General features: G+C 41.4%; 1 protein-coding gene across 1 annotated transcript; it reads right to left on the reverse strand.

Annotated features, from left to right (window-relative positions):
- Positions 1–351: 351 nt before the first annotated feature.
- Positions 352–22,948, reverse strand: LOC107283360 (quinone oxidoreductase-like protein 2). The gene is made up of 10 exons (XM_015811251.1): positions 22,878–22,948; positions 17,485–17,641; positions 13,493–13,589; positions 11,146–11,204; positions 9,698–9,763; positions 8,985–9,094; positions 4,351–4,432; positions 3,478–3,659; positions 1,730–1,958; positions 352–494 (listed from the first exon to the last, which is right to left on the reverse strand). The coding sequence occupies exons 1-10, from the start codon at positions 22,946–22,948 to the stop codon at positions 426–428; spliced, it is 1,122 nt and encodes a 373-aa protein (XP_015666737.1). The 3' UTR covers positions 352–425.
- Positions 22,949–27,547: the final 4,599 nt, after the last annotated feature.

Raw genomic sequence — 27,547 nt, forward strand, 5'->3', positions numbered from 1 at the left:
CCCTTGGCCACGCCCTCTTCGCTCCCAGTGAACCGCCACCGTCAAACCACAGCTAGCTTTCCTCCTCTGCTGGCTCACTACCAGCGATTGTCCAACGCCAATGGCCCCTGGCCCTCCATCCTCAGCCCTTCATTCCTGCCCATTCCCCGAGACAGGGTTTGACCCGGACTTTTTGCTGCACAGGACAAATAGCCACCAGCCAATTGAGTGGTGGGCAGCAAAGCGGGCATGGCCAAGGGGAAGCGCCTAAATGACCTAGACCTGCTAAAGAAGTAATAGAAAATCAATGAGTGTGTTTGACTAGAAAGTTTCTTCTGTAATCCAAAAAGGCCTGTCGCAGGCTGAGTGATTTGAACTCAGTATCAACAGCTTCTCTCTTCAGCAGGAAGTAGTACTGAAGATACACTTCCCCAAGAAAAAGAGGCTTAATTAGTTGAGATGACAATCTTTCCTGTAGATTTACGTTGAGTCACATGTGCAAAGGCTTCATTTACCTGAATAGCAATTCAAAGAAAGGGTCACTAAATGTGTTACAAAGTTGGAGGTGTAAATCTATTTAGTGTTACTCGTATATTCATTGTGCAGTAAACACACAAACAGGCTTACAGGATGCTGGACTGTAAAAAATGATCCTAAGGGTACATTTTATGGCACCAATTATATTCCTTGAAAGTTGCAGGCATAGATTGTTTTGCTTTATCCCCAGTGGCATAAAACTAGGTAAAAGCAGAAACTTGATTTGGTGGATTGGAAAATTTTACAAAAAACCACAATTATGCAAGGTCAGAAATAATTCCCAGTTCCCCCTGAAACTGAATATAATAATCTAGATAAAATCCAATTAAAGATACTATTTAAAGAAAATGATTTCCATAATTAAAGACAATGGCCAACATTAAAGCTTTTCCCAAGTTAATTGTGGGAGTTAAATTTGCATGTATTTAATGAGATATGAAAAGCAATTGGACTCTTAATTAGAAACAATTAGTGATAAATAGATTGGATGAACTGAAAGGTTTCACCATTATTTTCAACTACATGCTAAGCTTTGGACATATTCCTCTTAAAGAGAAACCTCATTTCAATATTATTTTAAGTTTTAACTGTTCTTCCTCAAGAGTATGGCATAACATATATCCTAGGCACCAACTTCATCTTAATATTCATATGAAGGAGTTGAGAATTGAGAGATAATAAGTTAACCCCCTAAATTTCATGGTGAGCAAGGATTTATACTCATGCCTTCCCTTCCTGAATCTATAATGGAAATACAACATTGGAAATACTTGCATTTCATGTCTTTGCCAGTAATTAATATTAGCCCATCTGCTCTACATCTCCTATGGGAAAAACCTATTTACTCCATACCAAAGCTTTATCTTCAACAAACAATGTGGTAATGGTTGCTTTTTGCCACCCACTACACTGACAAAATTACTGGATTTCAGTAACCTGCAACATTGAAATTTATGGATGAGTTTTTATTCAGAAAGCTAATTTATACTCCAGTCCTATACAGAAAGCAGCTGTGATAAATCTGAGCTATACTTTTCTCAAAAAATAAAGGATTAACAATATTATCCTGGAAAATAGCAGTAGGACATATAGACATATATTCACCGAACCTCATTAGAGCATTTCTTTCATCATTATAAAGATTGTCCATTGGACAATCCAAGAAGTTCTGCAAAAGCTTCAAAACTGTTAAAGTCAAGCTTCTTCTCCTTACCTCCTCTAGTTTGAACACTTTTCCTATGTGAGGCTGGATTTGACCCTCTTGATAATAAGAAAGAGCTGAAGAAATGGTTGAGGAGAAAACTGGGAACTCTTCATCCCGGTACCGGCCCCAAAATATTCCCAGAGCAGAGATGTTTTTCAGAAGCAGTATGTTGGCTGGAATGGAAGGTATCGTTCCTCCAGCAAAACCAACCACCACAATTCTGCCTTCAAAAGCCAGACTGCAAAGATGAAGCAGAGAGAGACTCAGAGATTAGTACTTGGATCAAATAGTTAATATAGTAGCTCCATAACATTTTAAGTGGGTCAAAATGTATTCCTGAATGGGTGGAAATCAAGCCATCAATTAAAGCAAGAGCTACTTCTAAAGAGAAAGAGCAGATGTACAGTTCCTAGGACATTATACACAGATTGGGGAGGGCTGTGCTAAATAGTTTCAGAAACAAAGAGTTTAAAGCAGTTTACAAGTAGTCCTCAACTTATGACCACAATTGGGATCAGAAATTCAGTTGCTAAGTAGTGCAGTTGTTAAGCAAGTCATCGCATGACTGGATTTGATATTGTGAATCTTTTTTATCATGGTCTCTGGCCAAATCATGTGGCCATTAAATGAATCACATGGTTGTTAAGTGGATCTTGCTTCTCCCATTAACTTTGTTTATTAGAAGTCGGCTGGGAAGGTTAAAATTATGATCACATGAAAGCAAGTCGCCGAAATTATCATAAATATGAGCTGGTTGCCAAACATCTTAATTGCAATCACATTACCATGGGGGTGGTATGATGGTCATAACTTTGAAGATGGGTCGTGAGTCACTTTTTTCAACACCATTGTAACTTTGAACTGCTGTTAAATGAATGATTGTAAATTGAGGACCAACTGTAACACAGGAATGGAGAACTGCTGGCTTTATAGATGTTGCTAAACTACAACTCCCAAATTCAGCAATAGGCCACAGGTTGTCCATCTACCGTAATTATTTTGGATACAATAAGGAAAAGATTTCTAAGAATAGAACATTGTGACCAAGAAACTGGGGATATTCTAAGTTTATCAGACATTTTCAGATATCCTGCATGATCAAAAAAATGTGTCCCTCCTCATAAAAATCAGATATATTTACAGAAGATAAAAGTGATTAAATATGCAGGGGGGCTTTTCTATTAGTAAGACAAGTTATAATCAATTCTTCCCCTCTAATTTCTTCTGAGGTACTTTAAAAATATATTTTTCTACCAATTCTCACATGCACTGGAAACCACTCACCGAAGACTCAGATTTTGGGAATTCAAGTTTATTTCCAAGCAGGTGATGATTATTCACTAGCAGGGAATGGCCCTAATTTGAACTACTTTCAAGTGGCAAACAGTTAATCCAATGAAGTCAGAATAGCCTTATATCAAATAATTATGAGATATATTTATATCAAACAGCCTTGGTGCAGTTCTAAAAGAGCTGTAAAATCCACACCAAATTCAGGAAAAAGCACAAAACCTTCTACACCTTCACTCTGCTCACTATAGCCCTTGCCCTAAGAAACCAAAAAGTTGCAGGATCCAATCTGGGTCGGTCACTGGGACCAGAGGTTTTGTCTTCTGAGCTTTTGGACTCGTGGTGGAGCCCATCCTCAGGATCGGATCCTGCAATGCTATCCTGGGACACGTATTCGCCTTCATTTGTGAAACCAAAAAGTTGTCATATTTCGCTATCCAGAAGAAATAGATCATGGTTTAGCCCACCTGTGCAATGCCTGCTTGAAGATGTCTCCACCAACGGTGTCGATAACCACATCAACTCCCTTGTTTGCTGTCAGCTTCTTCACCTCTTCTTTCAGACTAGCCTCGCTGTAATTCACACTCTCAACAGCTCCTTTCTGGATAGCCAGTCGGCATTTACTGTCACTTCCTGCTGCTGCTATCACCTGCAATCCCAAAAGACAGCTATACATTCTTCCAACTGAAATGGTTGCATTGTAGCAGCCCTTTCCTTTCATGGTTAAAGCCAACAGAGCTTTCCCCAGCTTTGAAGTGTCCAACATATCCACTATAATTTCTAAACACCATTGTCAGAGAACTGTGAGAGTTGATGTCCAACACATTTAGCACCCAGCAGGTTACATTTGGATGGAATCTAAGATGATGGGTCTGGCTGCATTTTCTGTTTTCTTACCTTTTTTTTCTTCATAAGTAAAATTAATGCTATATTCTCCAAAGGAGGCTTATTGGGAAGAGAACTGCCCATTATTCTTCCTTCACTCTGCAGTTTTAGAGCAACCTTTAGGACAAAGCCATGACTCCCAAGTTGCTTATGAGAGGAATAATTGAAAACTTTTTTTCTTTTCATCTAGCAAGGCTCTCTGTTGTGAAAGGCCCCTCTTGAAACTGGTAAGAAAACCTTGTAGGAATGGCAATTCTGAACACTGCAGTCTGATAAAGAAAGGTAATTTTATGAGTAGAATCAGGGTGTGTTTACCTAGTTGTTACCTGATTTTACAGCAGAAATAAATATTTGACAACCAGAAGTGGTAAAGGATTTTTCAGGATTTTTCAGCATTTTTGTCTGATTTGGAAGATTGCTTAGATATATACTAATACTGGTGAAAGAGGGCATACCTTTGCTTTAAGAACATTAGCTGCAACATCCACAACTGCAAGCCCTGTAGCACCAGCGGCTGCAGTCACTAAAACAGTTTCTCTACAAAAAACAGAAGCATGGTTTGAGACTGGAGAGATGTATTAAATCCTGATGATCTAAAACAGAGATCTCCAAACTTGGCAACTTTAAGACCTGACTTCAACTCCCAAAAATTCCCAGGCCAGCATGGCTGGCTGAGGAATTCTGGGAGTTGAAGTCCACAAGGCTTAAAGTTGTCGAGTTTGGAGATCCCTGATCTAAAACATTAAAAATCTGTCGGACACACTTCCTCACTTCACTCCACCCCAGTGTCCATCTGCATTATTAGGCTCACTATGAAGAAAACTAGACCCATCAAATCAGGCTGAGATCACATACCCAGAACTGCTTTGCTATGCTCCCTTCCAGTCCTCCCATAGCTGACAAGGAGTCATGCTGCCCTAAATGTGGACTCTGCCACAGCACAACCTTAACACACACCTGGAATAGATCTATGCTGTTCTGTTCTTCATATAGCTTTAACTAGCACATATTTTGAGGGACATAGTTGATAGCTCCTTAGTTAGAATTCCAGCCCTATCCAATATCCTTCATTATGTGAAAAGCCTTTGCTAACTGATAAGCACATTGCTCCTAGTTATTTGGTGCACTGTTTGCTTTTTTCTTTCCCGTTGTAGCATTTGTATTCTTTGGTAGACAATCCATGACCCTTTGGATCATTGTTTCAGAGATATTTCCTTACTAAATTCTTCAATGCCTTCAACAATGGTAGAGTTTCTAATATATTTGAAAAGTTCTTAAAAAATTCATGGAGATATTCAGAGAGGTATCTGTATCCATAGCACAGTCAAATGTCTGGACTGCAGGAAATGTTTTGTGACATTTTGTATTATGTCATAAAATGCTTTATGATAATTTTATGTCATAAAATGTTTTGTAAAATTTGCCAAATTTCAGTTCCACAGGCATCATGGGTTACAGACTTTGGATGCATTCTATAAGTTAGCCCATTTGAGGTACTTGGTTGACACATTTCTTCCCCATGATGCGCTATTTTGCTCAGTTAAAGTTTACAGATACAGGAGTTGTAATAGTTTATCAATTAATATGGATTGACATTTGACCATTTAAGCTATAAGCCGTGGTGGCACAATGGTTAGAATGCAGTATTGCATGATAATTTTGCTGACTGCCAGCAGTTTGATTCTCACAAGCTCAGAGTTGACTCAGCCTTCCATCCTTCTGAGGTTGGTAAAATGAAGACCCAGATTGTTGGGGGCAATAGGCTGACTCTCTAAACTGCTCAGAAAGGGCAGTAAAGCATTATGAAGTGGTATATAAGTCTAGGTCCATGGTGGCGAACCTATGGCACGGCCACAGGCAGCACGCAGAGCTGTCTCTGTCGGCACACACACCGTTGCCACAGACAGACAGACACAGGGCTGGGCTGCTCGCCTCCCCCTCTCCACGCATACGGAGTCCAGGAACAGCTGCGAGAGCTGGGCAGGGTGAGGGAAACCTATAAAAGGAGCAGGTTTTGGCGAGAGAGAGTGAGCTGCCTTTGGAAGCAACCAGTGGTGGGTTTCAAATCATTTAACAACCGGTTTTCTGCCTTGCCGTCCCTCCATCTTGGTCGGTCTGGCCTACTTGGGGGGGTCGGCTGGGGGGGCAGGAGCTCCCGGTTGCAGAATTGCTGGATGTCCCTCCTGGGGGACAAAAGGATACAGTGGGGGGGCTGTAGGAGTCTCAGACTGGGATGGGTGCAAGAGAGTGGGGGGTCATCAGATCCTGGCTAGGGGAAGACGAGGGGGTCTGACTAGGGGTGGCGGAGGGCCGGGATGCCTCCATGGAAGAAATCCATCCCCCCCGCCGGCCGAGCCTCTCATCCACACTGCGGTCACGTAGGATTGCATAGAAGGGACACCGGGCAGGGGGCTGGGGGGTGGCCAGCAGGGGAGAATCAGAGCTGCCATCTCCCTTCCGCAGTGCAGCCCCTGTGGCGTGGGCGGAGACAGCCCTGAAACGGTCGGAAAGGAGCTCTCACCCGGTGTGGGCCCTGTCTACACAGTGGCTCTGACAGGGCGGCAGCTGCTGCTCCTCCTGCTGCTCTGAGCCCCTTGATCAGCAACCACACAGGGAAGCAGGAGGCGGAGGAGGGGCGGCCGGGTGTCTGGAGCTGTCTTGGCTACTCGCTGGCTGCAGCTGGCCCCGCCTCAGCAGCCTGACAAGGCAGTGGATCTTGCACACCGGCTGCCCAGCTTCGTGGGACAGTGGTGCCTGGGCAATGCTCAGGGCTGGGCTGGAGGCGGCAGCACTGATCCCTGCATTGCCAGGCCCAGCCGGCAGCAGATCTGGAAGTGAAGCTGTGCCACCCATCCTCGCACTGGTGGGGGAAGTGGCATGGGAAGGTGAGCTGTGGTGCACACCCACCCCTCCCCGCTACCACCCACATCACCCCGCACGCACCTCTTGGAGGCACATGCGGGATGTGGGGCGGCAGCGGCAAAGGGTGGGCGCATGCCAGATCCCTCCTTCCCCCGCTGCCGCTGTCACCAACGCAAGGATGGGTGGCACAGCTTCGTTTCCGGATCTGCTGCCTGACACCATCGGCCCCTGCACACAAGAGTCCAGTGAGCACATGGGGGCTGATGGTGTCCATCAGCAACCACAGCCTGCTGGCTGTCCTGCATCATGGCGAACTGGCTACAGAGCCCCATCGGTGCGGGCGGAAACGGCCCCGGGATGGCCAGAAGGAAGCCCTTCTGGGGGTCTGGAGCTGACTCAGCTGCTCGCTGGCAGCCTGACGAGGAAGCGGACCTTGCACACCGGCTGACCCCCCACCTCCTCCTGCTTCTATGCGTGGTTGGCCGATTGGAGCAGCAGCAGCTGCCACCCCATCAGAGCCGTTGAGCGGATGGGGCCCAGGCCGGGCAAGGGCTTCCTTCCGGCCGTTCCGGGGCCATTTCCACCCGCGCCGATGGGGCTCTGTGGCCAGTTCACCATGATGCAGGACAGCTGGCAAGCTGTGGCTGCTGACGGACACTGTCTGCCCCATGTGCTCGCTGGACTCTGTGTGCAGGGGCCGATGGTGTCAGGCAGCAGCTGCCCCAGCCCCTGCCTTACCTTGCCTTGTCCCATGGCAATTGGCACCCCCGCCCTGCCTCGCCCCACCTCACCCCGCAGGACAAGCCTCTGGCCCACCACCCCAGCCGCCAGAGACCCCCTGGATCTCCTCCAACCCTGCCCGGCCCCCACAGGCATCCCTCCCCACAAGCATCATTGAGGTGGCCAAGCCTACCGCAGTCACGCCCACCCAGTCAGCCATGGCCACCGTGGCCACCCACCGTGCCCACGCCCACCCGGCACCTGGCAATAAATAAGTGGGTTTTGGGTTGCAGTTTAGGCACTCGGTCTCTAAAAGGTTTGCCATCACTGGTCTAAGTGCTATTGCTATTAGCCACTAGGTGGGAGCAAAGAATTCTCTATTGAGATCAGCATGCCTGTTAATTATCATAAGAAAACAAGGAGTCAGTGCTTCCCTGAGAATTACAACTATTGAGAAGAGAACCAGGTTGGTCATTTGAATTACTTCCATTAAAATAAAGATAATCATTTTTAAGCCTTTGCACCCTTTGTCAATCAATCAATTAAAAAAATAGCTCTAGAAGTTTGTTTTTTTTAGCCAAACCTTCACCATGTCTGGGAACCAGATGCAAAGAGGCCAGATCAATTGTGGATGAACATATCTCCAACCCAGATCATAAAACCTCCAGACTCCTCCTCCATGCGTCATGGGTTATCCAAATAGGAGATCTTGAGTCAGGATAAGAGAGAAAATAAATTTCCAGAACAGAGCAACTAAAGCTGGGCTGCCTTTAGTCCAGACTTAGGAGAAAACATAGCTGCTGGTATGTATGAGGGCATATCCTCTAGAAACCATTTGTGGCACTTCATGTTGAGGCAAGAAGCTCTAGGGATTTAGTTTCAAATATCTGTAGGCTCTTTTAGGAAGAAAAAAAAAAGCAATGAAAACTTGAGAGCAAGTCAGACGGATCTCTAATTTATCTTGAGGACATAAGGTTGGGCAAGACTGACCTAGTAGTAGTTACTGCCTGTCTTAATTGTGTATTTCCTTGTTCCATGACTATCTTGCTGGCTGAAGGGATGGACAGAGAATATAGGGTTATAAGGGTACAACATGTATCTTCTAATGTCTTCGTGCAGAGGTGATACAACTAAGGAAACAGCCAACTTTTTGGATAACTGCTCCTACAGATTCCTAATTTTTAGCAGTCCATTTTGTTAGGAAAAAACATGCCTTACTTCAAATCTGATGCACATCAAATATATCCAGCATATTAAAAATAAAGCAAAAACTCATCTACAACATTTACAAAATTGTACATTAGAACAACTCAAGCTATATACTGAAATAGTGGAACGATTCTGAATGCTATGCAATCAGTCTAATGATCTGTTAGACACAGATCTTAGTATCTTCCAGGCAGGGAAAGCCTCAAGATAGCCGTCAATTATTACAGAATTGCAACACAACCCAGAACTTTGTTAACCAAATAAGACTTTGTGGTACTATTGTTGGGCTTCCACTCACCCTGGCTGTGTTTGTGCTCTGTGTTTCAAGGCCAAGATGGCTGTCCCATATGAAGAAGGGAGTGCTGCAGCTTCTTCATAAGATACTCCTTGGGGGATTTTCCAAAGCAACTTTCAAAAAAGGAAATAAAATGAATTCCTGAACATAGGCATCACAAGCCCTTCAAACTTATTGTTCTCTGAACTTATCTTCTGCAATAAAGAACTTCAGAACACCAGTGACAACCCCAATTAACTAACAGTATGACAAGTAGCACAGATTACAAAGTAATTTTTTCCGAAGGTCCACAGTCAAGTGACATAAATATGCTGCCACTTTAACCAATAGGACTTTGTGAGATCTTACAGCTGTAAAAAGATTGATTTTACAAGAAGGAAAAATACTCATTCTTCTAATTTTTCTATGATCGCAAAAATTTATCTCTTCCCCTATTGGATAAGCTTCCTATCACTTTAAGTTTTGACAAGAAGAATATTTATAAATTGGGTTTCTTTTGTTACCCCATATATTTACTCTTCCCATTGTTCTTTCCTCTTTTAAAGTTAGGTAAAATGAGCTAAACTTAATATTCCCAATATATAAACAAAATTTATTGAGTAAAATATGAGTGATGAATATTCATGTAATCTTATTTATCCTCTTACATATTTATTTTGGGGGGGGGGCTTTTGCAAAGAATTAAAAAAGTATTGGGGGGATTATTTTTTTCATACCTTTGAATCTGCAATGCATTCTTCCGCCAGAGCTTTTCCATTGGTCACACCAATGACACAGTCCCCCTGTCAAAAGGCATTATTATCAAGTGACCTAAATATGCTGCCACTTTAACCAACAGGAGAGAACCACAAGGAGGAGAAAAGTTGACACGTTCCCCCCTTTTGCCAAGGGCTAAAAACATATCTAAACAAGTAGAAGATATTTAAAATATCAACATTTTAATCAGCATTTCATTAAGTTAATGTATGAATATTTACAAAATTGTACATTATTGTACAAAATTGTACATTAGAATGAATCAAGCTATAAACAGGAATAGTGAAACAGTTCTGAATGCTATGCAATCAGTCTAATCAGTTAGACACAGATCTTGGTATCTTCCAGGCAGGGAAACCACCATGCTCCAAAAGCTCTGGGCAAGGTTGATTGTTAAAAAAAATCTTGTTATTTTTTGAAAACATTTTGTAGAAAGATTAGTCACAGCTTCCCAGTTGGCTCCAAATGGATAAAGTTAACCAAGATTTGTAAGCTTTTATTACAGCTATAGTGTGGAATATCTGAAGAATAAGGAATTTTACTTAATTTCAACTTAAGGAAATCTCAATAATGTTACATAAAATTCTAATGACAGAATCTCTTGAATATTTCAAAACATTGAAAGTGTGAGATTAGAACTTGATGAGCCTCACTGCAATTGTCTGTGGTAAAGAATTCTTTTTAAATTTATTTCAGCTCATCATCAAAGAACTGAACATGAAGATAATCCACAAGCGACACTGTATTTGACTAAAACTGCATTATATTATTACCTTTCTAGAATTAGTTAATGAAAGGGTAAGCAAAATGGTATATACTGCTACTGTTGTGCAATTGGCAACAAATTCAGAAAACTATTTCTGTTCAAAACCTATTAGGAAGTCGTTATCCAAAAATACAATAAATAATGTTGGTTTCTTGTTCATTTTTCTTAAGACATATACATTGATGCAATAATACTTCGGTTTCTAAAGTTCATTGCTACCGGTAGGTTTGCTACAAAAATCACTGGAAGATTAACTTTCATCTTTCTTTGGATCAGTGACATTTGGGAAACTATTGTTGCTGAAAAATTAACACAATAAAGAGCACTGAAAATCTGTACTATTATGAATAAATTAGTTCAAATCCATTTGTGATATATGAACAATATTCTTCCTAATTACTTTCAGAGTGAAAATACTGAGTCTGTTTTACAATTTGTGCATTTTTAAAAGAAGACATCTGTATTTATGCATATTCTCTTCTCATTCTCTTGCTGTCCTAGTTCACAGATTACAAATGCAGTAGTCTATCTAGTGAGCAACTACTAAAGGAATTTCCATATTCTTTTTTCCTAAGCCAGCAATGTACTAAATTTGCATAACAAAATGATCTTGTAAGGCTTACTCCAAAGAATCTTCCTTACCTCTTTGATGTTGGTGACAGCTTTCCCAGTCTCCACCACATCTCCTGAATATTCCATTCCTAAAAGAGAACATCATCTCTATAATAATACAGAGTTATTGCATGAATCATCAGTTAGTTCCACACTAGTTGTCACATCTATCATCAGTTACTTCCACACTAGTAGCAACCACTTTACACACTAGTAGCAACCACTTTACACACTAGTAGCAACCACTTTAAACACAAGACCTGGTAACAAGGCAAATAAATGCCTAATTTTCAATGTTATAACTTCTTTTGTGTCTAGCAAAAGATTTAAGCCAAAGGAACAGATCTGATTTATAGATAGCCTTCACTGTTTTCAGGAGATACAGGGGTAGCAAGTTCAGTAATTTTCTTTGCAATATCAAATATACTCTCAATATCAGCTTTCTCAGGTCAAAATCTTGGTGACTCTGTTCCAATGACTCTGAGTGGCTTATTGACATAATTATCTTGGTGGCAGTAAGAAAATGGTTTATCACTGCTTCTTACTGAGATGTTTTTTTATTTTTCTTATCTAACCTGGGATCCTGGAAGTCCCTAGTGCAGGGGTGTCAAACTGCCGGCCTATGGGCCGGACGCGTCATCCGGAAGCCATGCCCACCCCATTGCCGGCAATGGCAAAACCGTCCCGATACGTTGCACAACGTCATGTGACGTTGCGAGTTTGACATGTCTGCCCTAGTGGTTTCCCATTCAAATACCAGTCAGGTCCTACTCTGTTGAGTTTTTGAGCTAAAACAAGGCTGGCCAGGTGTTGCTGAGACATTTACCCCATCATCTTCTAGTGACCAATGCATTCAGTTTGAAAATTCCATTTTGAGGCTCCAAAATGCAGACTTTAGAGGTCTATCTGATCTAATTTGGAGATACTTTTCATATTTCTTCCCATCTTCTACTTTTTACTTTATCTCCTCTCAAGGGTTCTGGAGAATTTGAAAATTTTCACACTGTTTTATGCCATTTTTCTTGACCACCAATGGATTCTACATTACTCCCCTCCCCCTCTTTCTATATACTGTACATACAATATATATACATATATGTGTGTGTCTGTGTGTATCCCATACTAAAATAACTGTTATCATAATCATTGCTGAGCATTGGCCAGAAGATGTCACCATGAGCACAATAAAGATTTTTTTTAAAAAATGGAACAATATATTAATACTCTTATTTTTTAAAAAATCTGTTTTTTTATTTACCTTTTTAAAAATAATTTTATTAAAATTTTTCAAGAGAATGAAAAGCAAACACAAACTAATGCAAAATAGAAAGAATAAAAATAGAGAAAACAAGAAAAAAACTAAGTGCAGGAAGAAATAAAAAATAGAAAAAAAGTTTCTGATTTGCTGTACAGCAAATATTATTATAAAATTATCTCTTATTCTATGACAGTGATGGCGAACCTTTTAGAGACCAAGTGCCCCAAAACCACCACCCCATCCTGCCCCCGCTCCGCCGTGACCACTGGGCCACCCACCACTTCCACGGCCCACCACAGATCACCCAGGCAGTCCAGCAGCGCCATGGCGGCCATGCCCTCCGCCCATGCCCCTCAGCATCATCTGCGCACGACGGGGCGCAAGGGCAGAGTCTTGTCCCCGGCTATCATGTCCTTGGCTGCGCTGCTTCACGTGGGCCATGCCCGGGGGTGACTCTCCTCCGGGGGGCTGCTGGTGAGGAGGGGGCCATGGGAGGAGGCAGGGCTGGGGCGATGGTGCATGTGCCCACAGAGAGGCTCTGAGTGCCGCCTCTGGCACGCGTGCCATAGATTCGCTACCACTGCTCTATGATTACATAAAAAGCTTATTTTTTTCTATTATCTATTTTTCCCCCTAATCATCAAAACAAGTCATAAGTGTATTTTTTCCCATTTCATGCAACAAGTCTAAAAGGGGTTTCCAATCAACCATAAATGTAGGTATTGTCTTTTCTCTGATCAAGGAAATTAATTTAGCCATCTCTGCAAGCTCCATCATCTTCACCAACCATTCCTCTATTGTGGGTAGAGTCGAACGTTTCACTTTTGAGCATACTTTTTTATCTATTGCTTCACAGTAGTTACATTTCAGATAAACAAAGTATGTCTGAAATTTGCATAGTCTTCTTAAAAAACAGGTTTCTCATTAAGAAATCTAGGAACAGAAAGGGAATTAATATCAGCTTTCTCCAATATGACACTGTCAGGAGGTTAGACTGTAATTTCTATCACTGGATAAATTTATCTATTGGAGAAGGCTGAGCTAGGAAAGGGTGCAGATTTGGTCTTATGTTAGGGCTCCTTCTCACAACATAGACACCATGAAAATGTTTTCACTCACCTGGGATGAATGGGAGAGGAGGGTAATGTTGATAAAGACCCTGGCAGACCAGTATATCAGCAAAATTGACTCCACAGCTGCGGACATGAACTCTGACCTACAAAAAGAGACAATCCCACATTCCTCACATAACCAGAAACGTCTTTATGTGTGTAAGAAAGGGAGGAGAAGGAAACAGGTTAAACATTTAAGTACTGTGTTTTTTTCCTCTTTAGAATCAAGCCACAGCGAGTGATCTGATTAACTTAGGAAATGCAACAAATGAAAGAATTATTTTCTATACACGCATACAAGATTAATCTAATTAATTCTCATAATATTCCTGGCTGCTGTTTTATGCAAGGGAAGAAGAGACCAAGGGAAAAAAAGTGGATTCCTCATCTGAATCCTGCTCCCTTTCCACAAGATCTATACACTGATTGCCAGAAAATGAGGGGAGTGGGGAAATTGGGTTGTGCACGTCTTTGAGTTAGTATTGTCTCCAGGCAACTGACTGGACAAGTCCCTGTGGTTTTCTTGGAAAGATTTTTCAGAAGTAGATTGCCATTGCCTCCTTCCTGGAGCTAAGAGAGAGTGACTGGCCCAGTCTTCCAGTTGGCTTTGTGCCTAAGATGGACTAGAAGTCATGGTCTCCTGTTTTCTAACCACTACTCCAAACTGGCTCTCTAGAGCAGAAGCCCCCAACCTTTTGGGCACCAGGGACTGGTTCCGTGGAGAAAGGTTTTTCCGCAGACCGGAGGGGGAGTGGTTTTGTGTGCTGCCTTCATCCCGTGAATGAGGCTTTGCTTGTTTACACAGCTCGGTTTCTGACATGCCACAGCCCTGTGCCGGTCCACGGACCAGGGATTGGGGACCCCTGCTCTAGAGAATAAACTAGAGATATTGCATAAAGCAATCTGGTGAACAAATACCTGTCCTATCAATTCTGGCTAGCAGAAAGAATTTTTACTAAACTGATAAGGAAGCTATTATAACCCCAGTTTCTTCTTAGGTTACAAATATACCTTAAATTATTCATAAAAATAGGCATATGTTCCTAGATTCCTAAAAAGAAGTTCTATGGATCAGTAAGCTTTGTCAGTCATTTGCAAGATTTGGTCAAAACTATTAGGATTAAGCATAATACTACAGATAGGCCTGAAGCTTCTAGAAGTGAAAATAATATATACCAAGATCTGAACAAGCTTCTAAGTTCGAGAAAAACTACTGTCTTGGGGAATTTTTTTGCGGTTTAATGTTAACCCAATTAAATGTAGTAAGGATTTAACTACCACCAAAATTTTTGTTTCTGCTTTTCAATAGGACATTATTTTTTTATTGTCTATTAATCATGTTGCCAGCCTATTTATGGTGTCTTTATGAACTGCCTGAGTAGTAAATGACATGCTGTCTTTTCAAAGCATATCAGTTTTGATTACTGTATTGCAAACATTATACAGCTTCCATGACCTAATCAACAAGACATCCACAACTCTGAAAAATGCCAGCCAGCTCTCTGTGAAAAAGCCTCATTTGCATTCTCTTAGAATAAGCACAGCCACTTTTCCCATATGGATCACTGCATATTGAAAACCCCTAGCTTGATATCTCAAAACATGATTGAAGAAGACATTCTTTGTGTTAAAAGCCCCACCTATGATCAATTTAACAAGCAGATAAAATAAATGGGTAAAATATAATTTATAAATGTAATCATTTTCCCAAGGACTATTTATGTTAATCATCACTTTAAAGACTAAACATAACTCGATAGCATAAGCCTTCACAGATTATATTCCACACCTTCAGATGCAGTCAGTAAATGTTGCCAGAAAGTCATTTTTTGGAAGATAATAACAAGAGGAGAGGATGGTTTGTCTTTGTTTCAAATACACACATGTCCTCTAGTTATTTCAAACACCAAGGAAAAACTAATATCTGGTCTTTCAAAGCTTAAAAATGTTTTCCCTCATTTGTGGGGAAATGTGTGGTAGCAATTATGGTTCACAAAACGGAAATTTTATTTTGTCTTTACGAAAATAATGTTCTTTCTCTCTCTCTCTCTCCCTCAACCTATATTTCATGCTTTCCAGTTACAGGATCACTTTTCTACTATACATAGCAAGCAGATATAGCATATACATGATATGGCTTCTGGTTATCAAGTAATGATAAAGCAAACAATATTTATTGCATTTACACACAGAGATCAATTAAAGTCATTGTTATGGAATCCTTGGTGCTCTCTGAGCTTGGTTCTTTTCTTGCAGATGTTTCATTACCCAACTAGGTAACATCATCAGTGCTAGAAGGGAGTTGAGTTTACTCTCATTCTATAAACTAGTGCAGTGGTGGTGAACCTATGGCACGGGTGCCAGAGGCGGCACGCAGAGCCCTCTCTGTGGGCACGTGCACCATCGCCCCAGTCCTAGGCCTTCAGCTGGGTTTTATAAAACCTTTTCGCTTTAGGCCTCCACCGCCGTGTGCAAAAAAAAAAAAAAGGTCCAATCAATCAGTCAATTTCAACTTCTCGCGGGGGAAAAAAAGATCTTGCAAAGTTGGAATTGATTGATTGAACTTTTTAGTCCCACCCAGTCTGCCATTACCACCGCAGCCACGCCCAGCCAATGGGCCACACCCACCCAATAGGCCACACCCACCCGGCACCCGACGATGCATAAGTGGGTTTTGGGTTGCAGTTTGGGCACTTGGTCTCTAAAAGGTTCGCCATCACTGAACTAGTGGCTTGCCATGTCTGTGTTGCTGTGTTGTTTACTATTAGCTTGTTTGTCTGAGTTGTCAGAACGTACCAAGAACCTAAGATTTCAATCCTGAACTACAAATGTTCTCTTCCATCAAAGTCACTGGTTTTCATTAACAATAGGGAATAAAAGTACATGATTTTCTTGGTCTGTTTTAAGAGTTGATTCATTTGTTGCCTTTCCACATATAGCAAACTGAACCTACAAATGCTCTTTCCAGGTGTCTGAATTTTTCTACAAGCAACCTAGCAAGAACTAAGATGCTTCAAAAGAATCGGCTTTTATTCCCAACTAACAATGCACTATCAGGTAGTCCTTGGCTAATGATGGCAATTGGGACTGGCAACTCTGTTGCTAAGAGGCATGATGGTCAAGCATGATGTCATATGACTGCGCCAACTTACATTGGCAATTCCGGCTGTGATTGTGAAGAAAATCCTGCGCAGTCATTAGGTGTGACAATACACGATCACCATTTGTGACCTTCTGCCAGCTTCCTCACTGCCTTGTCAGATTGAAGTTCACAAATGATCACCTCATGACCGCAAGATAGTGTGATTGTGGTTATTGCTAGCTGGTTGCCAAGTTCCAAATTATGACATGTGGCTGTAGGGATGCTGCAATGGCCACCGCTTCAAAGACTGGCCATAAGTCTCCTTGTTCAGTGCCGTCGTAACAGTTGCTGAATGAGTGATTGTTGTAAATGAATCAGTAGGCTAGAAACTATTTGCACAGATTAGTAAATTCTTTATAAAACTGTAGTAATAGTACAATTTTCTTTCAACCATTTTGTTTGACTTCCTTTCCAGAGGCCCTTTAAGAAAGACAAATCACATTATTTACTAAGGCCAGATGATAGTTTATACCTAGGAAATGGGCCATGAGACAAGATCATAAAAATCCAAGGGGGGAAAAGGAAGGGAAGAAAAGGCTATAGCTGTATTCATGCAACATCTGCAGCAAGTTAGTCTTAAATGGAAAATAGGTGTAGTCCAATTACATCCCACAGCTTTGAACTGTATTCAAAGAGTCCAGTTTAGATTCCTCTCAAAGTCTGACAAGAAAAAGAAAGAGAAGCCTTACCAGAGATCTGAATGGAATGTTTCCAATGGCCTACATGAAAAGGCCGAAGACCACACTCTGCCCAAACTGTTTTAAACAAACATTCATGGTAATCTAAATCCTACAAACAAAACCATCTTGACTGATCACGTAGGAGAACTTTCGACCCAAGTATTGTTACTTGCTTACCTCGTGTGACTGAAGCAAAGCAGATGGGACATCCCTAACAACCAATGGCTTTTTCAGTTCAGTGCACAGTACTGCTCGAAAGGTCCTCTGGGGCTGCAAGAAGACAATGCTGCCTGGAGAAATGGGGTTCCATGATTTGGGGCCAAAAATATTCTTCCTGTAAAAAGAGAGGCAATGGATTCTCACAGACCCAGCTTACTCATTTTTTCTTTAACCTTCTTTTTAAATAAAATTTCTTTTCATTAATCTGGTATTTGCAAATGCAAGTGATCATAAGATCCATTTGTTATAATTGCAAACTTGTGCAATTATAACATTCTCGGGAACATTAATGTTATATTCACCTAAATGTGATTTGAGGTCCTCTCCGCATCTTCCCCAATAAAACCACATAGGGTTGCAGTCTATAGCAGGGGTCCCCAACCCCTGGTCCGTGGACTGGCCCCGGCCCATGGCATGCCAGAAACCAGGCTGCGTAAACAAGCAAAGCCCCATCTACGGGATGCAGACAGTACATGAAACAACGCCCCCTCTGGTCTGCAGAAAAACTTCTCTCCATGGAACCGGTCCCTGATGCCCCAAAGGTTGGGGACCTCTGGTCTATAGGACAGCTATATGCAAAGTATTATCATCAGTTTTGTTTATCACCAGTGGTTAAGGCGCCAAACTAGAAACTACAAGACTATGAGGTTTAGTCTTGCCTTAGGCACAAAACCAGCTGGGTGACCATGGACTAGTCATTCTCTGTCAGCCCTAGGAAGAAGGTAATGGTAAATTACAGGTAGTCCTTGACTTACAACAGTTCATTTAGTGACTGTTCAAAATTACAACAGCACTGAAAAAAGTGAGTTATGACCATATTCCACAGTTACAACTTTTGCAGCATCCCCACGGTCACGTGATCAAAATTCAGATGCTTGACAACTGGTTCATATTTATGATGGTTGCAGAGTCCTGGGGTCATGTGATAACTCTTTGTGACCTTCTGACAAGCAAAGTCAATGGGGAAACCAAATTCACTTAACAACCAGGTTACTAACTTAACAACTGCAGTGATTCACTTAACAACTGTAACAAAAAAAGTCATAAAATGGGCCAAAATGGGCCAAGAAATGTCCTAAAACTCATTTAAGAAATGTCTCACTTAACAACAGAAATTTTGGGCTCAATTGTGGTTGTAAGTTGAGGACTACCTATACTTCTAAAACACCTTGCCAAGAAAACTGTAGGGACTTGTTGAGGCAGTCTTAAAAGCATTGCACAAACCCTCCCAAAAATCTCCCCATTGCTCAGTATCCAAGTTCTCCAGACTAAATGTACCAATTTCAATCTTTCCACATAAAATTGATTTTCCAGGTCACTGCCCATCACAGTTTCTTTTCAATGAATACTTTCTCATTTATTTGCAGCGTTCCTACTGTGAAACAAAAGCATATGGACATGTCGAAAGCCTTCCCCCTTTGTCTTCCCTGAATGTGCACAAAGACAACAATGCAGTAGAATGCATATGGTGATCAGACTAAAGATACCACAATGGTGTTCTATCTCAGTCTCTCCTGGGTGCCTTTGATTCAGAATACTTAGAATACTTATTCATTCCATTCAATATAGAATGAATAAGTATTTATACCTATTTGGAGTTTGCTAAATGATAATTTATTTCAGCTAAACCTTTCCTTTCCCAATCTCCTTAGGTTTCCTAACTCAGTATGGTAATGTTAGCAGCAACCATCACTATTTTCTTTACTTTGTGAATTCAATTTTTCTCCAATTTTTTTGTTTAAAACTCACCTACTGCAAACAATATCCTCATCCCAGAACATTTTTTTATTCAGTAAAATAGACTGCAGCCCATAAAATATTGTAACTTTGTTCATCTGTGAAGTACACAAAGACTTCCTGTTTTAGATGTCTTGAAAGATAAATAATCAGATTATAAAAATCTCTTAATGGGAATTCAAATTTCTCAGTCTGGAAGTCTCCCAACCTCCATAAAATAAGATTGCAGAAAATAAATTGTTTTTATCTTTGAGAAGCTGGCAAATATATATATATATATCCTTTGGTATAGATCCCAAAGGTCTTGCAGTAAGCTAGTTATGTAAATCATTTTTAAGATTTCAGAGCTTGTTAAGTGCTAAATAATAAATGTTTCATCTAATTTTAAAAAGCAATGTATCATTTCTGAATTTGTTTCTCTATTTTTGAATTTGTCTCTTTAGTAAATATATCCATTTAGAAGTGTGGCTGAATTTGGCTCCTATGCACAGCCTGAGATCACACTTAACTAGTTTTAAGGCATTAGGTAACGCCACATACACAAACATAACACAAAATCCTCCAGTTTCTCCAAAGGCATAGAAGTCTGAACTGTACACACAAACATTCAGGCAAAGAGAACACAGTTAATGGCAACATTCCCTTTCAGATATACACGTCTTCTAGCACAGAGCTCCCCAACCTTTCCAGGTTGGTAGCTCGGAGGGAAATGGAGGTGCAGGGAAATGTATCACGCACCCATGCCCATGCGCAAAACAAGCACGTGTAAGGCAGCAACACAAGTGCCCATGCCCATGCGCAAGCAGGCCGCATGCACCCACAGCAGCGCTGATAGTAGTTCTGGCGCCCATGTGCATACGCAAATGGGCCGCTAGTGCCCACATGACATTGGCGGTGGCGCTAGCATCCTGCACATCACCAGCCATTCCCGTGACCCAGTGGCCAAGAGGCCACGGACCAGTACCAGGCCACAACCCACAGGTTGGGGACCCATTCTAGCATATATGATTTTGCAAGATGGAAGTCCAATGGAAAATAGGGACATGCCTGACTTATAAGAACAAAATAACCATCTCATCAGAAATTAAGTGTATCGTCTAAAAAAACCCCGAGTAATTTGTCTCAGGCTAGCATAATTATTTATCATGAATGTGCCTAACAGTTAGGTTCCATTTTGTGCATCCAGTCTTCATGTGTGCCCATTAAGAAATTGCCAGAACTTTTGTTAGCTGGAGGTTTTCTTTATTACAATCTGCAGAAGAACAATGAACCCAAATAACTCCCAGAGGATTTGACCCTACCGATAAACCCTTGGAGGAAGACAAGTGAAGGTATGTCACACACAGAAGGAAACATAACACTCAAAGAAAGAAACAACATGCAACAAACAAACCCCTTCTGCCCTTAGAAGGAAACACACAGACCCACAACCTATCCTTCAGACATGCAGACACCTAGCAAAGAAACAACTTCAAATAATCCTAAAAAAGTCACCTCAAATATCCCTAAAAAAGCCACATCAAAAACACACCTGAGACAACCAGAAAAGCATCCCAGACTGCAGTGCCCCCCCCCAAAAAAGATGACACCAAACTGTCAGAAGTAGCCAACACCTCAGAAGACAAACTCAGGATCCAGAAATATCTTGAGCAACTTGAACAATGGGCCCTATCCAACAAAATGAGTTTCAATATGGAGAAAAGCAAAGTCTTACACTTAGGCAGGAAGAACCAAAGGAACAAATACAGAGTGGGCAAGACCTTGCTTGGAGGCAGTAACTGTGAGAGGGACCTTGGAGTCCTGGTGGACGATCACTTAACTGTGAGCCAGGAGTGTGCAGCAGCAACTAAAAAAGCTAATACAATCCTGGGTTGTATAAACAGAGGCATAGAATCAAGATCATGTGAAGTACTAGTACCACTTTATAAAGCCCTAGTAAGACCACACCTCGAATAATGCAGCCAATTTTGGTCACCATATCACAAAAAAGATGTTGAGAGTCTGGAAAAAATTCAGAGAAGAGCAACTAAGATGATCAAAGGCCTGGAGGCCAAAACATACGAAGAACGGCTGCGGAACTTGGGTTTGGCCAGTCTAAAGAAAAGAAGAAATAAGGGAGACAATATAGCAGTATTCCAGTATCTGAGGGGCTGCCACAAAGAAGAGGGGGTCAGGTTGTTCACCAGAGCACCAGAGGGAAGGACGAGAAACAATGGTTGGAAGCTGATCAAAGAGAGAAGCAACCTGGAATTAAGGAGAAACTTTCTGACAATCAACCAGTGGAACAGCTTATCCCCAGAAATTGTGGGCCCTCCATCGCTGGAAGTTTTTAAAAAGAGACTGGACAATCACCTATCTGAGATGATAGGTCCTCCTACTTGAGCAGGGGGCTGGACTAGAAGACCTCCAAGGTCTATTTCTATTTTATTCTATTTGAGTAGGCTGCCAAGGGATGGGCCAAGTCAGCACCTGACAGCCTTATACTAAATCTAGTGTACTAAATAATGAAGAAAAGGGACACCCACTGCAGTCTGGACAGGCTGTGTAGACCTAATTTTTTAAGTATTTGTATGTGTGCAACCGTACTCAGTTGTTACTGACCAGGTTCTTAAGAGAAATTGAGTACAGATACTCAATCCAGATACCAAAATGTGCACAACTTGCACTGTCTTCTGCTGATCCTGTAGCAAATGATTAAGTTATTCAAGAGGAAGTAGAGAAATGTTGCACTGAAAAAGAAATAGGGAAGCAACGGAATCCAGAAGAGTTGCAAGTAGAGAGGGCCAAGCAAAAAGAAACAAAAGCATGTTGGAAAAATATAGAAAAAGTACAAAAGCTTGAGAAGAGTTAGAATGACAGAAGCCAGGCTGAGGAAATGCTGGGACCCCAGAAGCTCCCATGAACTTGAATATGCTAAGATTAGGTGGGGACATATGGATTATGAAAGGGCTATTGAGTTCTCATGTAGTGGGAAGCCACAACTTTGGTAAAGAGGCCACCCAGGCAGCAGATACAAAGTGAGACAGAGCATCAATACCACTTGCTACTATTATGAAATTCAGTATCTGGCTTGCAGGGGAGAGAAGCATGGCACACCTTTAATAGTAACTTCTGCATTTTTATTCAATTCCTCTGTTGCATCCCTATATTTTTTTCATTACAAAAAATCTCAGGGTAGGGCCGTGAATGGGGACGGTGGATTTATAGAATAGAAAACGCTGAATTTTTGAAATGGCTAAAAGTGTCAGTTCATTCAGTGCTACTGAACAAACTGCAGACCCCGCTAATGTTTTTGGTACGCAGGATTCATATTAAGGTTCAGCCCTCTACGAGTTGATCTCACGAAATTCAATGTTTGCTTCTGAAACGGACAGGCAAAGCTCCAGTTAGTCAATCTCATTTAATCCATTGAGATCAGTCTGGCAATAAAACTAGCCGAGGAACAAAACTGGAGTTAATAGAAAGAGACAGTTGGGAAAGAAAAAGCAAAACTCGATTTTCCAATGGCCAAGCTGGAAGAGGATGTTGGCTTGTAGGAGGGTTAAAAGAAGAGAGGAAGGCGCGTGGTTAGAGACTGGGGAAAGAGGGCATTTCCGATTAGCAAAAAGCTGCACCTGCGGCACGCCAATCGGGAAGCTCTCCTGGCGGCCAGGCCCCAACGCAGCAACATGCCTCCGCTCGCCATCGCCAGGCTGCCCAGGGAAGGCAAACCCCGCCGTCTTGGGCGGCGCCTGGCTTCCGCATCCGTTTCATCCGTCAGATTAATTCCCGTAGGCTTTGTGCTCACTTCCCACTGGAAGTTTCCGCCCACTCAATGAACTTCTTAGCCTAATGGGGTCGGAGGGAATCTTCCCCGCCTGTCCTTGCTGGGTTTCTTTCCAGCAACCAAGCGACTGTTCCGCGGGACTCATCAAAATCGCCGTTTTTAAAAGCGATCGCAGGAGTGGCCAGTTTGGACGAGTCAATGGCCCATTAAAGATTAAGAGGAGATGAAAACCCAACTCGCGCACCGCTGCGCTTGCCTGTTTCCGCTTGGTCAGGAGAGGGGCTGTGACGGACAGCCTCAAAGAGATTCCGGCACATGCAGCAGGACGGAGTGGACCGTGTGTGGAAACTTGAGTCGACCCCCTCGCTGTCTGCCTAGATCTGAGTCTGTAGTGTAGTGGTCAGTTGCAGGAAAGGAAGGGTAGCGACTACAACACAAGTTTACTGTCCATTGTGTTGTAATGTTGCAAACTATATTCCAATTACAGTAACCACATGCAAGAATGCCTTGAAACAAATACAATAACGCTGTGGGGCAGTAGGGCGTTTTGGAGGACAATTCCCTTAGGCTTTTACTATGGTTATGATGAATGGGGCAGATGACTATTGGAGTTCAAAATATTGCGAGTATTCCTATTTCTGGCATCTGATATAAACAGACATGCCTTCTGCAATAGGATGCTTTTTTTTCCCCACTTCCCAATCATAGGCAGCCTGGGATCATTAAGACATTTACGTGTCCGCCCAACTCAGACTATGACTACAATTACACCCCCCCAATTATTAATTAAAAATATGTCATTAAAATTGTTAGGAGAATTGAAATCTTCATTTCTAGTGGTTTCCTATATTAGTTCCCACCAGGACCTCACCCAGTGGTGGGATTCAGCCAGTTCGCACCAGTTCTGCAGAACCGGTAGCTAATTTTTTGTTGCCTAGGCTCAGAATGAACTTCTGGAAACAGCATTCACACAGAGAACCGGTTGTTCACATATTTGAATCCCACCATTGACCTCACCTCTTATTAAATTTTCTCAGGAATATTAATTTATTAGATTATCTGGACAGAAATTTACTAATCCATTATGGGATAAAGATGTGCTTACTTTTGAAAATGTACAAGGTGAATCAGGCCTTTTCATAAGAAAAACAAACCACTGACAATACAGGGCTGTTTTTATACAGATCTTTCTTTTTGTAACATTTCCTAGGTTTTGGTTCTACATATTCATATGTAGAAGTGCTGTGAAAGGGAAAAAGCCTCACACTCCTGGGAACAAACTTATGAGGGATTTTAATTGTGAAAATAATAGGGAAGAAACCAAGGGTCTAGGCTAGGTCTCCAACCTTTCTGGGCTCGTGGACCAGAGGGAAGGAGAGCAGCTTCAAAATTGGAGTGCACGCATGCAGGCTGGCACAACACTAGCGGCCCCGTTCGTGTATGTGGCATGCGCTGGTGCCGTGCGCATGCACACATGGCTGTGCACCTCCCGCCCTGCGCTAAGGTCTTCGTTCAAGCCCATGTGCATGCGCAAACAGGGCAAATGAGAATGTGCACCGGCCAGCCATTTCCACGGCCCCCTGGCCAAGAGCCCCGCAGCCTGGGAAAAGGATAAATGCTAGTCAGATTTCATTTGTGCTGATGTTTGTCTCTCCCTGAATGTAGACAGAGTGAAAATGCTTTATATATCTAGTCTGTATACAAAGCACATGTTCTAAATCTCTTTTATAATGGTAGAGAATTTGATGAATCCAAGTCAGTTGAACATCAAGTTAGTTGGTATCTTTCTCATAAGACCTGACAATTTAGGGTTCCTTAAAAAAATATTCCCCATTAAATCCTTCTCAAAATGTATTTCAGTTTCTTACAACTATTATCCAAATTTTCAAAAGAATGGGTATTGGGGAGGCAGAAAAGGACAACACTCAGTCCATTAAAACAAACATTGCTCCATTCCTTGGAAGCTATGGGAAACAATGTACCTGAGTGCTTTTATTCATCTGAGAGGCAGTTTTCTCCAGTCTAGTGTTCTCCAAGTGGTTTGGACCAACTTCCTTAAATCCTTGGGGGCTTGTAATGAAATCTAGCAACACTTATGCTATGGTCATTCAAGGACATTTGAATTCATGGATGCGTTGTTTCATGTAACCTTTCCAGAAAATTCTACGTAATCAATTTCTAAAAATTTATACTTCACTAAGCTCTGGGGTTTTAATCAGCGATAAATTACAAATAGAAAATTAAAACAAGCAAAATAGTCTTCTCTAAATTCTAAGAACATGTGGTTGAAAGTTAAAGGATATTGACTAGACATCCAATTGTAAATGAATAGAAGTGTAAGCCTAATGCTTGGATTACTTCTTACCATTCAAGATTTATTTCAAAATAGGCATAGACAGAATTTACACTTTATATAAAACTTTATATATTGTTAGAGGTGATCCATAGATAGTAATTCAGTTGTTTCATGCAAGACCACGAAATAATTGCACCTAGCTATCTATAGTTGTGTATACCAAAAATAAAGACACTTTAAAAATGCACTCAGTTCTGGGGCCTATCCGGACATATCCACCCAGGACAAAAGTGATTCTCTATTATCTTTTGGGGGGATATTTTTTTAAATTTCTTTGTCTAGCCCACAGATAATTCATTGGTGATTTCCTATCCAAATACTATTTAGGAGCAGCCCTATTTATTTTCAGAGCCTAGACAGTGTCTGCCTTTATTAGGCCTGAACAAAATATATCAGAAAATGCAGAAATCTTCGTCAAGGAAAAATATGTTACAAAAAGAATTCGTGCGGCTCCTGGTAACACTGTCATTGGTTCAAATAAGGACACTCTGCTACTATGTTTGTTTGTTTCAATGTTCAATTAGGGCAATTTCACTCTGCAGTCTAAGCTGCTGGTCACCCCTGCTGCTCCCAGCTGTTTTATAAGCCAACTTCAGAAATCCCAAGCCTGGTTTGGGCAACAGGGCCAGATGAGTGCTCAGTCCAAACTATCACCACCCAGGACGCCCATAGTTATTCCCCTGCTTCTTGCCATTCACATCCACGCAGAGAAGACAAACACTGATGGCTACCCCTGGGTAGACAGATGAACCAATGTCCTCAATTTCCTTTTACGGACTGTTTCTCACAACAGTAGTTTTTATGCTTTTCTTTTACTTTCCAAATCATTATATACATGGATGTCTTCACATTGTCACACCATATTCCTATCACACTAGCACAGATCTTTCTTGCTTCTTTTCTCCCTATGGTACCATTTTTTATTCTGATGTCATAATAATCTAAATAACAAGGGAATAGCTTATTCTTTAATTCTTATGTTCCTCTGAAGGTTTGTGAAAATGTTGCAACAAGGAAAATCTAATAGTTTAGCCTCACAGAAACAAACCTTGAAAATTAAAAATTAAAGGGGAATGGGGGAAGGAAGTGGCACTGGACACCGCTGACTGTTCAAGTAGGAAAACTGGCATTTTGAATCAAAGCTGAAAGTCATCCTAGGAGTAGAAAGAGGGGGACATTTATTTTTTTGCATTTGGGGAGTGTGCGTGGCCTACAGTGGCAAAAGACCAAAATGAATGTGCAGATCTGTCCTTGTTAGGCTACAAACATAAGGTCCATGAGAAGTTTCCAGACATAGTCCATATAGCTTGGTAGCTGAACTAGACATATTTTTACACTGTGGTTGTGTTTTTATTTTCAAATAAAAAGAAATCAAGCAGTCTATCCAGACTGGAATAAACATGCTTGCTTGCTTATTTACTTATTTATTTACTTATTTCACTTACTTACTTACTTACTTAAAGGACTTATACAGGACTTACAGTATCTCACGTAATTAGTCTAAGCAATTCTCAAACATTCAGAAAAAAGTTGCTAAAGACAAAAGTATCCATCCCCCGACCTGCTCAATGGCTATAGGGGCCCATGGAGATGACCTTAAGAAAATATTGAGAAGCTGTTACAAAAGCAATTATTGAAGAAATATGTCCTGCATTCTAGAAAAAAAAATAGGAAAAGAATCATGCTGGCTCCTCCCTGATTCAACAGGATGTAAAAGGAAGAGAAAGGAAAACTCAATTAGACTTGCAAGATTCTGTTATTCTTATTATGAGAGTTTATATTAACAGAGTCTTCTTTTGGAGTTTGTTTCCTGATCTGGACTAATTAAAAGGTCTGACAATACCTACCATGGAACTCTCAAGATGTCACAACAGACTCACTGAAGACTTTTTCAACCTGTTTAACTCTAAGAAGAACCTGGATATTGTGACAGGACCACCAACTTCTACACGCCACTACAGTAACCTTATTAGCTTCTTGAAATTTTTTAAAAGGTCAGTGGGTCTTTAAAAACTAACCTACTTTACTATGAATGTTCAGACACTATGTTTTAAGGCTCAGAACACATGACCCTTCTTTGCTATGTTAGCTATGTGCAGTGTAGGAATTAAACGTGTGTGTTATGGGTTTTATTTTGCAGATTTTAATTTTGTAAGCCACTC

Source organism: Protobothrops mucrosquamatus, unplaced genomic scaffold (genome assembly GCF_001527695.2).
Source record: "Protobothrops mucrosquamatus isolate PMUCROS unplaced genomic scaffold, P.Mucros_1.0 scaffold35, whole genome shotgun sequence".
Lineage (NCBI taxonomy): Eukaryota > Metazoa > Chordata > Lepidosauria > Squamata > Viperidae > Protobothrops > Protobothrops mucrosquamatus.